The sequence below is a fragment of the Juglans regia genome, chromosome 5, assembly GCF_001411555.2.
Source record: "Juglans regia cultivar Chandler chromosome 5, Walnut 2.0, whole genome shotgun sequence".
NCBI classification, from domain to species: domain Eukaryota; kingdom Viridiplantae; phylum Streptophyta; class Magnoliopsida; order Fagales; family Juglandaceae; genus Juglans; species Juglans regia.
This window is the reverse complement of record NC_049905.1, coordinates 6,342,515-6,359,175: the sequence shown is the minus strand read 5'-3', so window position 1 is coordinate 6,359,175 and position 16,661 is coordinate 6,342,515. Positions and strand designations below refer to the sequence as shown.

At 33.7% G+C, this 16,661-nt stretch overlaps 2 protein-coding genes across 2 annotated transcripts; one reads left to right on the top strand and one right to left on the bottom strand.

Moving 5' to 3' along the window:
* Positions 1–1,160: 1,160 nt before the first annotated feature.
* Positions 1,161–7,049, bottom strand: LOC108989902 (mitochondrial import inner membrane translocase subunit TIM22-4-like). Its single transcript, XM_018963668.2, has 4 exons — positions 6,617–7,049; positions 5,771–5,961; positions 5,614–5,686; positions 1,161–1,560 (listed from the first exon to the last, which is right to left on the bottom strand). Exons 1-4 carry the CDS (start codon positions 6,777–6,779, stop codon positions 1,475–1,477), a joined length of 513 nt encoding a protein of 170 aa, XP_018819213.1. The 5' UTR covers positions 6,780–7,049; the 3' UTR covers positions 1,161–1,474.
* Positions 7,050–12,845: 5,796 nt separating this feature from the next.
* Positions 12,846–15,505, top strand: LOC108989885 (40S ribosomal protein S4-3). Its single transcript, XM_018963649.2, has 5 exons — positions 12,846–12,965; positions 13,612–13,689; positions 13,768–13,948; positions 14,122–14,219; positions 14,786–15,505. Exons 1-5 carry the CDS (start codon positions 12,963–12,965, stop codon positions 15,218–15,220), a joined length of 795 nt encoding a protein of 264 aa, XP_018819194.1. The 5' UTR covers positions 12,846–12,962; the 3' UTR covers positions 15,221–15,505.
* Positions 15,506–16,661: the final 1,156 nt, after the last annotated feature.

The following is a 16,661-nucleotide window of genomic DNA, read 5'->3' as shown; positions in this document are numbered from 1 at the left end:
CATGTAGGGGTCATCTCCTTTATGTAAGAGCCAAGGGTTCTAGGGTTCATTATCCAGAATCATTAATAAAAATAGTTTCTTATTCTCTTTTCTCTTTTCTCTTTTTCTCTTATTCTCTTATAGGCTAGGTTAATCTCGCTTCTGACCATTTTTTTTTATATTTTCTCTCATACTTTCTAGTTATCCAAACACTATCTATCAGGTGTGTTACAGTCAGTTAGAAGAGACGACTTTGGGTGAGGCTCTAGAAGAGAAAGTAGAGTTTATGGGAAAGAGGGTCTTGAGCGAGGCCCTGAAGAGGAGACAGAGCAATGTATTATGCAGTTCAACCCAAGTTCCATGGAAGGACGACGTGGAAACTCTTAATTGGATGGTGATTTTTGGACTTTAACGAGACATCCGGATAGAAGATATTCTCTCAATCGCTGGTGTTAACAATATTCCGTTCATATATAACCACATTATTATGTGATTGTCTTCAACTAAGAAGTTTTTCCATTTTGTATTTTTTATAGGCTTCACTTTCTTTTGATGAGTTATAGAAAACGATATCTAATTTCTTTGGACCTTTCACAAATTCAAATGCTACAAAATTAAAATGGCAAAAACTTGAGCAAGTGCGCTTCTGGGTGGCGAATCAAGAAGAGGTAATGGCTTATATGAGAAAGAATTTGGCTGTTTTTGTTTTTATTTGATAATCTTATCCGGACCATCTTGCGTGCACCTAGATTAATTTCATGGGACTTTGAAGTTAACGACCAGGTAAGCCTCTAGTGGTCCCAAGAAAACTCAAACTAGTGACCATTGAAGGACAAACTCAAGGCCGAACCGACTGAGCTACCCTTTAGGGCTCTTGACCAAATTTATGAATTATTATGTTCTTAAGTTAGTGTGTAGAGTACAAAATCCACATAACTTAAATGATAATAATTGATTTGTAACATTCAAAATTCAAAATTTATTTCTTAAATTAAATTATACAATTTTTTTTATAAATATAAATTATATTATATTTCGTAAACAAAACTTTCCCACCGGGTATTTTGATAGCAGCCTCTGAAATGGCTGTCACAAGCTTGCTATCCGACACAAAATATGCTATAAAATAAAAAAGAGTAAAGTCGGTATCAAGGAGCTGTAAACATTCAGAACTTTAAATATAAGCACAAGTAAATGAAAACTCCTTTTCATTGATTTATTTGGATGTGAAAGTCAGTAGATAATGACATCTAACAAACCACTAAAACTCTCTCAGATTGAAGAATACATCCGCAAATCGTAACTAGCGTATAAGGAATACACAAAATGGTACAAAATTCATAAAAACTTCAATCAATTTCCCCTAATGCATTCCTTCAGTAACGGGGATTCTTGCTACTCAAGTAAGGTTGAAAATAAGGTATCTTGAATGAGCCCTAATTTCTTTTTTAATAATAATGCTTGCAAAAATGGGGCAGTATAGCAATGCACCAAATCAATCATGTCTATCCAGAAACTTCTCTATCAGAACCGAAAACGCTGCGAAGCCAGCACAACCAACACACGCTGCTTGTGGACCACCTAGAACCACATTAAAGAAGGCGAGTAAGGCATAACATGGAAAGAAAAAACGGAAAAAGAAAACAAGAACACAATATGGAAAGAATCACAATAATGAGAACAAAGTAAAATTGCTTTAATATGGTAACTATGCAGATACGGTGGCAGTCATGACTTCTTCAAAAACAAAAGGAAAAACAACGCCACTCCATACAAAGAATGATAGAGGATCTAGTAATGAATCCAACCTGAGTCTAAAACATTATACATCAACTGCAAGGTTCATAACAAGACACAATGGAACCTTACATGATCACGGGAGATACAAGGAGATCAGATCCTTCAAGAGCGTAGACTGACCAAAGGACTCTATTTACATGATTAATCAAACCAAACTAATTTATCTGTAATTAATACTAAACAAGTAAAATGTAACAAAAGCCACCATAAGGTTGATAATAAAGCTTAAAAATAAAGCCGTTCTGCAATAATTTTTAGGAGGAGTCCTAAAACGTCCAGAAGTAGGCATCTCTGGCTTGGAATTTGCTACAGTATGTTACTGCTGACCTAAGTTCTTGAGGCTATTTGAAAGTGCATTCCCTTTATATTTCCCCATCCATACATACGTATAACTCAACTTTATCAACAACCCAAATAAGCAAAGATTTTGAAACACAGGCAAAACAAAAATAAAATTTCATAATTCATTACTATCAACAAAATTGAGAAAAACTAATAACAATTAGGCTGTGATTGAGAAGATCGAGAGGAGGTTGGCTGGTTGGGAGAAGTTATACTTGTCGAAAGGGGAGAAGAGTTACTTTGACAAAGAGTACGTTGTCTAATCTTCCTACATATTTTCAAACTTCTCACTTACCAAAAAAATCTTCTTATATATTTCCTTTCTCTTTTCCCTTACTGCAGGGGTGGCAAGCAGAATTGAGAGGATATTTATAAATTTCTTCTGGGGGGTGCTAGTGGAGAGGAAAGAAAGTTTCACTTGGTTAGTTGGAATAAGGTTTGTTCTCTAGTTTCTTGTGGAGGTTTGGGGGTGCGAAATTTGAGGCTCTTTAACAAAGCATTTCTTGGGAAATGGTTTTGGAGGTAGCATATTGAGAGGGATGCATTATGGAGATATGTTGTGGACGTTAAATATGGGAGGATGTGGTGGAGTTGGTGTTCTAATGAAGTAAGAGGAGCACATGGGGTGGGTTTGTGGAAGTCCATTCGGATGGGTTGGGGGGAATTTGTCGATCATATTAAATACAAAGTGGGGGGTGGGACAATGATTAATTTTTGGCATGAGATTTGGTGTGGGGATTCAGCTCTTAAGAATGTTTTTCCTATCCTTTTTAGGATTGCTAGGGATCATGCTGCAGTGGCTGATTCCTTTTCTTTTCTAAATAATAATCTTTAACTGTGGATTTTACTAAAGATGTGCAAGATTGGGAAGTGAATGTAGTTTATGATTTTTTTGGAAGATTATGGCCCCGTTTGGATAATGAAAATGTTTCGTTTCATCTCATCTCATCTCTTCATTACAATTTGTTCAAATTTTCACACAAAATATAATAAATAATTCAACTTTTTCAAATCTCAAAAAAATAATAATATTAAAAAATAATATTCTAACAATATTTTATTCAACCTTCATCTCAACTCACTATCCAAACGGCACCTATTTGATATGAAGATTGTTCAGGGAAGGGAGGATAGTCTCTTGTGGTTTCAAGCTGGAAATTCCATATTTTCGGTTAGTTCCTTTTTTTTTTTTTTAATAAGTAATAATATTATATATATATCAATAAGAGTAACCAAATACACTGGATGTATACAAGAAAACATCTAACCCATACAAGAGAGCCCCTAATGACCCAAAAATCCCATGAAACCTACCCAAAATACAACAAGCCCGAATTGGAATGTAACACACCTCCCCAACCCCAACTCCTTGTTTCCATAAAACTAATCCTCTACCCGAACATCCCACTACCAGATCATCTTCACAATGCCAGGTTAGTTCCTTTTATAAGGCTCTAACCTGTCATTGTGTCAATGATTACCCCTGGAAATGCATTTGGAGATCTAAGGTGCCTAGTAAGGTGGCTTTTTATGTTGGTTGGTCTCTTGGAAAAATTTTGACTACAAATAACTTGAGCAAACGAGCACTATTTGTCGTAGAATGGTGCTTTATGTGTAAAAAAGATGGTGAATCTGTTGACCATCTTTTTCATCATTTTGAGGTGGCTAAGACTTTGTAGAATGAGATTTTGGTAGGACAGGTATAAGCAAGTGGTGGACCTTTTTGCATATTGGCAAGGTTTTGAGGGGAGACAACGTATTATAGCCATGTGGAAGATGACCTCTTTGTGGTTAATATGGTGCTTATGGTTGGAAAGGAATGGGCGGTGCTTTGAAGAGAGAGAACGTTTGATGGGAGAACTTAGGGAGTTTTTCTTTAGTACTTTGTGTTTTTGGGCGAAGGCTCTTGTATTGAATGGAGATAATCTTCATGATTTGCTTTAGTCATTTCTAGTTCTGGCTTGTATTTAGGTGTTTTCTCTTGTATACTTCTTGTGTACTTGGACTATGCCTATTTACTTGGTAATAAAATTATCTTATTAATTATATATAAAAAAAAAAATTAGGCTGTGCTTTTCAGATTGTGTTTAACTCATCACATCCACTACCTTGTACTTATAAAAAAAACATCCACTACCTTTGTGATACCCCATATGATAAGGATAAGGGTAGGTGATATATGGGATCCCACATTGCTTGGGAATGAGAAGTTATTGTTCTTTATAAGGTTCCAATGGGACTCCAATTGTATCATTGACTAGTCCTTTTGGAGTATAGGCCAAGTGGTTTGGGACTTCCATTGAGGTGTTACAACCTTGTCTTTAGATTCAACATATTTGCAATCACCTTTGTTGTGCACATATCATCACTCAACAATTTTGTTCCCAAGATCCCTACCTGTTCTTATTTTGGACTTTATTTAGAGTTAACCAAATGTAGATAAGAACAGGTAGAAACACTCCAAAATAAAGTCAATTCCTCCAAACTCATCTTGAGATCTTGGAACAAGGCAATGGTTGGGTCTAGGATAAGATGGAAGGAAAGTGGCTCGAGAATGAAAATAGGTTTTTCTGCCTATATATATATATATATATATAAAGGTTTTTCTGTGTATACAGTTTCTGTTGCTTACATTTGCCATTACCAGAAATCACAAATGTTTTTCTCAATGGATTCTGTTTGGGTTACCGGATGCAGTAGTGTAATAATCAAATGATAAACAGTAGACTTAAACATCCCGGATTCAATTCTGTACTTGGATTTTCCTTGGATTACCATATAGGTGGGCTTGTGTATTTGAAAGGCTACATTGGTTAGGTTTAATGACATAGAAAAAGATTCTGTTTGAGTTGGTCATCCCCTATAATTACGCCAAACCTCTTCGAAAGTTCACTAGATTCTTCCCAATTATGGTGCAATAAGAAAGGATAAGCCAACTTTCAAATCCATGCTGCTAACTTTGAGCATCCAATGAACTTCAGAAAGAGGAAGATCAAAAACTTGTCTCCTTTGCAGTTCAACAATGATGAAAATATATTCCACATTTGACTCATACTTTCTGTACTTGTGTTCACAGAGACTAGCTTCATTAAAATTGTTCTTAACAATAATCATTGGACCATACAAGACAAGATGTATTCATACAAATTTATATATATATATATATATATATATAGAGAGAGAGAGAGGGAGGGAGGGAGAGAGAGGGCCATAGGTTTTCCCCAGATGGATGGGGAAAATACAAATCAAAGCAACCTACCATATTTTTCTTCATGACCACTAAAGTTCAATCCATATATATTAAAAACATAAAGCTGAGCACACAAGCAATATGATATAATCCCAAATATGCAAGACCTTGGACTTCAATAACATCAACCTAAGTGTGGGACTTTATGGTGACACGTCATAAAATCTTCCATGACTGCAATTCATAAGTTGATGTGAACTGGAACCTAGAAAGAAGGCTCAGGTGATGGAGAGAGATGTTACCTTTTGCCGAGATTACACCTCCAGTTACACACCCAGCCACAACTGTATTTGTAACATCATGCTTTGCCCGTGCCTGAAATCACATAATCCATAATTTTTTTTAATTCAATATGAAGTAGATCAGAACCATATCTTTAGACTTGATTTCTGACAATACCTTCTCAACAACACATTCAGCTGCGGAAAAAACCAAGCCCATAACTGCAAATGCTTTAGCAGAACTCCAGCTCCTCCGCCCCATCTGCTTGGCTGTATAAATGAACTGCTGCCTACCGGTCATTTCCTCCTGCATTAGAGGGTTGTCCAATGCCCCAAGAAACATACCCATGAACAGCCCAAGCCCACCTCCTAGAAACATTTCCACAGCATACTTAGTAGCAATTTTTTTTTCTAGTAAGTAACTTGGTAGCAAATTGTTAGTAACGTACTATAAACTCCACATGGTAGATGAAGACACAAGCCTCGAAAAAACAGAGCAAGATACATCTGGTTGCTTACAAAGAACATAATTTCGTCTTTGAAAGTAGAGTTTTCAATTCTCTTGGACATGAAAGAATTCAAATTTAACATTCTTCATGCCTTATCTTTTGGGGGCGAGGGAGGGTCATACTCAATGACCTGAGGTCTGAACTATACTAAAACTAAATCAGGAATATAATTCAAGCTACAAGGCAAACAACCAGCTCTTAGAGAGCATTACATCATTATCAGAAAAATCCTAAGAGTCGTTTGCTTGGTTGCTGACAAAACGTGAGTGAAGGGGAAAAAACAATTTGAGAGTAGTTAAATATTTCCCATTTACAAAGAAGAAAAAAAATCATATTTCCGAACCCAATGATACTACAATGATAAAAACCAAATGAATAAATTCAACAAAAGGAGGCTTTTCCTGCATTTTCTCCTCAACCAAAGGCGACACAAGAATGAAATTTGCAAAAAATAAATCAAACCCAAGTGCGGAAATTCTTTAAAGAAAAAACTACAGAAGGGTATTTGGTCGTACCCATGACTCCGCTAACCACACTGCGCACAGCGCAGTTGTTCCAAATATCTTGGCCGCGTATTTCCTCGACCGTGGGCAATCTTAGAGGCTCAATCGGAAGCCTCTCTGCCTCTTTTGAGCCCGATGAACCGTTAGCAGATTCGTTTCCCGCAACGGAAGCCATGAACGCAGCTCGATTCCAAAACCAAAAACAAGCATAACAATAAATAAACGGAATCACCCGAGAGAGAGAGAGAGAGCAGTGATGGAAATTGGTGATCACGGAGGCTTTTGTGGCCTCGCCGCCAGGCTCCAACGTAGAGTACCGAGTTGGGGCTGTCTATGCAGCTCTTTTAAAGAAGCTCATTTTTGCGTAGAACAAAAAGACCTTAGAAAAAGGAGTCAAGGACTGCCGAGGTTTTTGGAATCTTGGGATGCAAGAAAGAATTATCCACCTGCGGTTCTCCCCTGGGTTTTTTTGCGTGGAACGATTTAAATATGTAAGATAATTTTAAATAAAAATTAAAAATTAAATAAAATATTATATTTTAATATTATTATTATTTTAAAATTTTTAAAAAAATAAATTATTTATTATATTTTCTGTTAAAATTTAAAAAATTATAATAAAGAAATAAAATAATATAATATAAAATAAAACATTTATACATCCAAATGGAGCCTTTAACCGCTCGTGTACTCTAGCACGATAATTTTACCCTTTTGGTGCATAAGAAAAAAATCAGTTTATATTTCTTAGAAAGAAAAATTGAAAAGGGATTATTTTAAAAATAAAAATAATTTGTACAAATTCTAAATAGATAAGACTTATATAAATCTTAATAAAAAAATGGATTCCGCTTAAAAAAAATATATAAAAAAACTTTTTTTTATTATTGAAACTTACATTTTTACAAAGAGTTTGTATAAAATTTGTCTATTTAAAATTTGTATATAGTATTATTCTTCTAAAAGGTCATATTAGAATAGCAAATATTATTGTTAATATTTTTTTCTATCTTATTCATGTATAAGTAATTTTTAGTTTTTTATTCTTAGCGAGAAAAAACCATTTGAGAAAGGCTCTAAACGAAATAACATGAAATTATAGATAAATATATTTTAAAAACTAATATGGCAAATGAATTATTAAGATAAAAAAATACTACTAACTTGTCATTAAATAAATATTTATTAATCAATTATTAAGTATTTTCAAAATATTACTCATGTTTTATTAGATAATACTGACGATTATTATGTGATTTAATGGAAAATTAATATTTATTACTTTAACAATAACTTTATTTAAAAGTCTTTACACCACATATCATTCATATATAGGGGTGAGTACTGACCCAATCAGAGTCAAAATCCTCTAAATCTGATTCCAACTCCGACTTGTGTAGGCTTCAATTCGACTCCGATTTCAACTTGTCAAGGTGGAGTTGAAATTAAGTTTTTTTTTTTTTTAGTTTCATATTTAGCCCATTTTTAAATTAGATTTTTTTGTGGACTTTTAAATTTCAAGTTTACTTTTTTGATAAGTAATAAATATATTAATAGGAGTAACCAATTACACTTGACAAATACAAGAAAAGTACACCTAGCTCATACAAGAGAATCCCAAATGACCCAAAAATCTCATAAAACCTACCTAAAATACGACAATTGAATTGGAATGTAACACATCTCCCCAACCCTAACCTCTTATTTCTGTAAAACTAATCATCTACCTGAACATCCCACTACGAGATTATCTTCACAATACCCCACATCTTTAGTCTTCCCTCAACTTTAGCTACCTCCCTGAGCATTATAGTTGATTAGCCATGAAAGACATTTTAACTATTTGCTTTTCTTGTGATTTGGTTTCAAGCGCGTGACTCGCCTCAATCACAGTAAGTAGAGTTTTAAATTGGTCTTCATATTCTCCATGTTCTCCATATAAAAGCTCAAAAATTTGCTGAAACCCGTTAACTTTGTTTAGAACATAATCCGATGGTGAACCCGCTATATCGTTTAATGGAGGAAAAGAAACCAATGAAACGACATTATCTCCATCCACAGTACCCAACTGCACTCCTAATTCTAAATCTTCCCCCACGTGAGGCACCAACAACAAACTGCTAGTTTCCTTCCTGCCATATTGTTGCTTGACAACTATATGGTTGTTGTCCATTTTTTCTATCACCATTACAGGTTCCTTCATTCCATCAACATTGCTTGACTTTGCACCACCCCCCATGATCCTTGTCGTGTCACTTTGTCTAACCATACTGCTCCCTTCTAGAACAGGTAGGGAAAACACTACCTTATGTAACCTCGTTTGCATTTTCTAAAAGTGGCTTGACTGTTTCTTTTGAAGTACTCGAGACCTTGGAGAGACCCTAGTCTTCAACTAAATATAAGCTCTGGATAAAAGTACCAACCCCATCTACATCCGGTGCATGAAGCCCTACAACTCCCTCAGGAGGCATAGTAACATTGAGATGGACAAAGATGCCAGCGTCCAACGACTCTATCTATGACGGCGTTGAGATGCCCTTTGCTGGCACACTTTTGGCCTTCAAACTCGAAAGATCTACCCCCCACCCTCCCTCGTCCATACTCGACCCACCACCAATACCCACGACTAGGTCTTGCCCCTTATCCACTTTAATCATCAGATCTCTCACATACTATATAACCCCATTTAATTGAGCTTTGGCATCCCACAATACCCCATCCACCTCTCCCAATGTCACCTGACGGCTGTTGTCTCCTACAAGTGCCTTACTCTTTCATTTTGCCGCTGAGCTGATCTCGGCCGGACTACTTGCCATTGACCTCAACTCCGCAGCGTACGAAACACCTTTGACTAAGGATGGCCTTCCCACTATTTTTCCATCAACAAACTCCCCACTTCGAATAGTGGTTTTGGACTCAGTAACGCTTCAAATGAACTATGGAAAGCCTTTCTATCCAATGTCATTTGCGCCATCCAGAATCACCAATAAACATTTCCTTATTCCATTCCAGAATTTTGAGAGTTGCAGAAAGCTACCCCTTTTATTAGCATGACTTTGAATGATAAAAACTCTATTACCCATCATTAGCTTTCTAAAGAAACCATAACAAATAAGTTCTAAACAATCCTCAATCTCTTTAGCCACCCATGAAGCTATCATCCCCCATAGACACATGAACTTAACTATCATTTTGTTACGTTCATAAAAATGAAAACTATTTCATCCATCTTTCATAAAAACAAAAATTTTTTATTCCACTTTCAACTACCTCTCGTCTTCCAACTAAGACGAATACACATCGTGCGTCGTCATTGTCAAATCCCACTGCAAATCTGTGCCCACTGCTCCTTACTGCTCCTGCTTCATCATCTTAAGGTAAAAAAACATATATATGCCCACATAATGGACTCTCAGTTGTTGGATTCTGTTGATCAAGTCAAAATCAGGTTGCAGGCAAAGGCTCAACGCAATTACAAAAAAAACTAGCATTGTACCGACTCAAAGCAACTCAAAAAACCCAAACGCCATAGGGGAATTGACGTTGGAAGGCCCTCAAAAGAGGAGCCCAGCAACTTTTTGAAGTTTACTAATAATATAACTAAGGAAAATGCTACATGCCCAGCTGGGGGCTCCCGCTGGGGCTGTAGCATTTTTTTTATATATATTTTGTAAATTTATTTTTATATAGATATTTTTAATAATTTTAAATATTTTAAAAAATAAAATAAAAATTATAATATTATTTAAAAATATTTTCTTAATTATGAAGTAGAATAAAAATTAATATTTAATGATTTGTATTTTACTTTTTGATTAAGGAAGTTTTTTTTTTTTACTTTCTGATTAAGGAAGTAGGGGTGATTAACGGTCCGGTCGGACCGACAGGACCGACCGTTTCGGTCCGGACCGGACCGGACCGAGACTTAGACCGGTCCGGTCCGGTCCATATTTTAGAGGATCGAAATCATTCGGTCCGGTCCACGGTCCACAGTTTTTTCGGACTGGACCGGACCGGACCGGACCGAATGAAAAATTAAAAAAAAAAAAAAATTTTATATATATTTTATATATAATAATTGTACAATTAACAATATAAATTTTTAAATATATTATTAATACTTGTTAATATTCTATAAATTAACAATATTTTATATATATCTTCATTTAACCTATCACTATTAACAATATAAAATTTTAAATATACTATTAACACTTGTTAATATTTTATGAATTAATAAATATATAATATCAATTAGTTAATTATATAGTAATTATATAAATTAATAATATAATTTTCATCTAATTTATTATCATTGACCATATAAAATATTTTTTTATTGAGTTTGTTACATAATCCACATTAATAAGTCACTTAATTTAATTTAGTATTTTAAATAAATTTTTTTATTAATTATTTAAAAAAAAAAAAAGAGGGCGGACCGACTGGACCGGAAAAATGATGGATCGAAAATTTTCGGTCCATCGCCGGACTGGACCGGACCGGACCGGACCGGACCGGCCCTATAAGGAAGTGTTTTTTAATGATTTGTTTTTTACTTTCTGATTAAGGAAGTGCTTTTTAATGATTTGTTTTTTACTTTCTGATTAAGGAAGTGTTTTTTAATGATTTTTTTTTTACTTTCTGATTAAGGAAGTATTTTTTAATGATATTTTAAATTTATTTTATTTTTTAAAAATATTTATAAGTGTAAAAAAAATCTATATAAAAAATAAATTAAAAAATTACACAAAAAAAAGTACATGTTAAGCTCAACGGGAGCCCCCAACGGGGGTTGTAATATGACTATTTTAATTTTTTTTAAAAAAATCATAATATTATTAAAAAATATTTTCTTAATCATGAAGTAAAATAAAAAATTATAAAAAAATATTTTTTTATAATTTTTTATTTTACTTCGTGATTAAGAAAATATTTTTTAATATATATTTTTTACTTTTGGATTAAAAAAATATTTTCTTAATAATATTTTTATTTTATTTTATTTTTTTAAAATATTAAAAAATCTATATAAAAATTATTTAAATAAAATATATATTAAATAATACTACAGCCCAAGCGGGAGCTCCCAGCGGAAGCTGTAGCACTACCCTATAACTAAAACTTATTGAACAAGATGCCATTGTTAATGGTCATTCCACGTTAGTGTTTACAGTAAATATTTAATTATAAAAAATTATTAATAGTAAATCTAATAGGAGCCCAACAATAAAGTATTATATGTTATTATATTATAGTATTACATGTTATTATATTATATTAGTGTCTAACTTATTTTATGCTAGATATATTTATAATGTTTAATTACATGTTATTATATTTTAGTAAATTAATATTATGTGCTATTAACTTATTATACTAGACTTATTTCAATACTAGTGTCTAACTTATTTCTATACTTGATCATGTATGATAATAATATTATAATATTTACATATACTAAACTATTATTAGTTTATTTATATTATAATATAAATATATTATTTTATAGCAATTAGCTCACACTAATATATTATTGAGTTTAACTATATAGCTATACAAGTATGTATGATCAATATATATATATAAATACATATTTTTATAACATATGTATCGGAGTCGATCTGGCAACACCTCCAACTCCGACTCTAACTTTGACTGAAAAAGTAAAAAAATAAAAAAAAACCAATTCCAACTCCATTTTGTTGAGTGAGTGTGGAATCAAATTTTTAGATATTTACTCAGTCGTATCCACAAAACATAACTTAGTTTGGAAGAAAAATTTTAAAATTTAAATCTTACAAATCAAATTATCTTATGTGAATAGTGTGTTGTGTAAACTATATACTATTTGTAATTGGGTATTCATGTCTTTCTTTGAATTTAAAATAATAATTTTAAAGAAGATTTGAATAGTGAGTTGAGTTTAGATGAAATAAAAGTTAAATAAAATATGATTAGAATATAATTTTTATTTTAAGATTAAAAAAATTAAATTATTTATTATATTTTATTTAATTTTTTTTTAAAAATTATGATAATTATATAAAATGAGATTGAAATAATTTTTGAATCCGTGAACAAATTCGCAGACCGTGAGCACTTCTGTGATTTAGCGGCAAACCAGCTGTTCCTGTTTACATTACGAGTGATCCGAAACGATGTCGTAGTGTGGCCAGTTCCTCATAATGGCACTCCCGTAATTGTATCACAGACTACACCAGCTTCGAGCCGTATATATAATCTCAGCTAGGGTTTACGAATAACCCTAGCATTTGTACTCTGCACTCTGCAGGTTTAGCCGAGCAAGGACTAGCTTCGCCGTCAGCCCAGATATCTACGTTCCGACGACTCCAAGATGGTTCGTTTTCCACTCGCTCTGGTTTCTTTATAATTCTATCTGTCAACTCAAGTATTAACTTTATTTGGGAATATGCTATATTACATACACATGACGGATAGTTTGTTTCCTAATCTTTGTATTTGATCCGTAATGGGGTTCTTTTTATGTAAATGCTCGATTGCAAATTCTGGAATTTTCCTCTGGTGATTTCTTTCACCAGAAAACCCACTAATATGTGGCTTTTGAGTTCCATTCGGGTGACAAAAGCTTTTCCACGGTATTCGTTTTTAATGAAGCTGAATAGTCGTGTTTGTTCTTTTTTTTTTTCCTCTAATTTCCTGATGAGTCTATTAGCTTATGAAATATGAAGTAGGAATTTTATGATCTGGTTCATTCAGATCTGGATATGGGGTTGTTAGATTCTGGAATGGTTATTTTAGTCTAACACCTGGTGCTTTTTAGTTTTGCATATCTATATTGACGAAGGAATCCTGAGGTTAAGTGTAGAGAGAATATTCAATGAATTTTGTATGATTCTTGCATTGAGCTTCTAGGTTAATATTAGGTAGTGAATTGTAGTTTTTTAGTGTGCTATAATGCATTCTGGACACTTTATTTTGCATTCTTCTGGTTCTAAGTTTTCATTTACTATGTTACGGTACAGGCGAGGGGTTTGAAGAAACATCTGAAGAGGCTTAATGCTCCAAAACATTGGATGCTTGACAAACTTGGGGGTGCATTTGTGAGTGAACCTCATAAACTTAAGTCGTTTGGAACTTGTTTTCTTCAGTGTATGATGTTCTCTAATTTTTCTATGCAGGCTCCCAAGCCATCATCTGGGCCCCACAAATCCCGAGAATGCTTGCCTTTGATCCTTATTCTGCGGAACAGGTTGAAGTACGCACTCACATACCGCGAGGTCATTGCCATTCTGATGCAGCGACATGTATTGGTTGATGGGAAGGTTAGGACTGATAAGACCTACCCTGCAGGATTCATGGGTATGCACACTTGCAACTGATTTGTTAATAGCTTTATGTAGTATTAATAGTAGTATTGCCTTGCGAAGTTAGACCCCATGGCAATAGTAAGCTTTAATAGTGATACGATTATATAAATCATATTGTTTGGTTATTAGGAAAATCATGTTAATTCCTGCTTTCTTCATTTTCAGATGTTGTATCAATTCCCAAAACAAATGAAAACTTCCGTCTCCTTTATGATACCAAGGGTCGGTTCCGTCTCCACTCAATTAGGGATGAAGAGGCAAAGGTTAGTCTAACCAAACTCCTCGGTTGAGTACTGTTATTTGCTTGTTTTTAAGTTGTTAGTTATATACAGTTGTCCTGGATATTACTTTTAAAACGTGGTGCCATCATTTAAAGCATTACACAAAGGGCATTTTCTGCAGCTACCAAGAATAATAATGCTTTCCTAGAAAATCAATTTTATTGCTGTAGTATATTTTGTATGTGCTTTTATGGGATGTGTATACTCGTAATTTATGATAAATGTGAAATAAATCATTCAAAATGTCCTTGGGATGAAAAGTCAAGATATAAGCATCGGTAGTACATGAAAATACTTGGATATTTTGATCATCCTCATTGGAAGTCTAAATTTAGAGTTCGATCTTAAGACCTTGATGATGAAAGAAGATGGGATTGATAGCTTTTGTTTTTTTGTCATGCTGTCAAAATTTAGGGGAGCTCCTTGGTCTCTCAAAATTTCTGTGCTTCATTTACTTGGCCCTTGGTTTGTTAAGGTAATATTCATGGAGGGAATCATGCAGGTTTCAATGATACTTTTTGGCTGACTTCTTCTAACCTCTGTTGCAGTTTAAGCTCTGCAAGGTTCGGTCTGTGCAGTTTGGGCAGAAGGGAATTCCCTATCTCAACACCTATGATGGGCGAACTATCCGATACCCAGACCCAGTTATCAAGGCCAATGACACCATCAAGCTGGACTTGGAAGCCAACAAAATTGTCGATTTCATCAAGTTTGATGTTGGGAATGTTGTCATGGTGACTGGTGGAAGAAACAGGGGTCGTGTTGGAATAATTAAGAATAGGGAGAAGCAAAAGGGAAGCTTTGAAACAGTTCACATACAGGATGCCCTTGGTCATGAGTTTGCAACCCGTCTTGGAAATGTTTATACCATTGGCAAGGGTACGAAGCCATGGGTCTCTCTTCCCAAGGGCAAGGGTATCAAGTTGTCCATCATTGAAGAGGCAAGGAAGAGGCTTCAAGGCCAACCGATCACTGCTGCTTAAACATTATTGTTTATCAATTATAGTTTTAGAGCATTACTTAGCTGGAGTTTCACTTTTGCTATTTGATCACCCTTTCATGAGGTCATGCCTGGGATTCATGTTTTTGCTTTAATTTTGCAGTACCGGGTTTTAGACAATTTTGAGTTGCAATACCCCTTGATTTTCTGTTCTGACTAGAACGAGGGATATCGGACATGTTTATGGGAATTTGAGATTTCTGTTTTGGCATATCTTCTTAAAGGTACCATGCAATTCTACTTGCAATTTGAGGCAGTTATTGATCTCAATTACAAGATATTTTGCAGTCCCATATTTCACATTCCATCTGGACAGTGGACACTGTCAGGCTTGAGAACGACACAGGCCGCCCCTATTGAATTACTAGGTCATCCGTCCACGCACTTTATACTACTGATTGGACTTTCATGAACTATCTTGTTACTCGTGCAACGCGAGCTGCACGAGCTGGTACAGAATATTGCGTGTCATAACCTTCGGCTAAATTCTAAGGTTTTAGAGGTTAGAATAGATGGGTAATACGTGAATGGTGATAAAATAGTTTATGAATAGTAGTTAAATGATTTAAGTTAAAATATTTTACGGGAGTTTTGAAAAATGAGAAAAAAATTGAATAAAAATAATTATAAAGTTAATATATTATTAGAATTTTAATTGTTTTTTGTGTTTTGTTTAGAAGTTTAGAAAAATTATAATGAATTTGATGAAAAAGTTAAAAATTTGTAATTAAAAAATATTTATGTTTAAATGGTGTTTGAATGTTGAAATTATTTGAAAGATTTGCACAATCAAGTAAGGCTTAGATCTAACATTGTTTTATTTAAATATCTATTTATAATTTTCATTTATACATTTTAATTATAATGATAATTCAAATATTTATTTTTTATTAAAAAAGTGCATATTAATTTTTTAATATTCATATTATTCAAACAAATATTATTCTAACGGTTATATTATTCTTATGGATATATTTTTTAAGCGATTATATTTCTTCAACAATTATTTTAGTTTACTACAAAACATAATATTTTTTTAATAATTATATTCACTTCAACTCAATTGTTTTTTGTAAAATCATTTTTATTTTTATTTTCTCCTAATAGTTCGTTGACTTTTTCAAAAAATGACATTTCTTAATTATTTTGATAAAAAATTTGAGATAGAGAGTGGCGTCCTGGGCCCTGGCGCCTTTCTTGAAAACATCCTCTACAAACGGCTAAAGGTGGAGCTCCTCGATAAATTCTCCAAAACATCCCTCAAAAGCGCATCTTCTCCGGTCGTGGTCAAATCAGTAACTACCAACATTCGAAACCATTGTAACTAGATTTTCGCCATTATTAATATATGGAAGGGTTTTGAAACCTTAATAGGCTAGCAAGTTTGAGTGAAGATCTAATTTTGATGTTTCCACATCCTTATT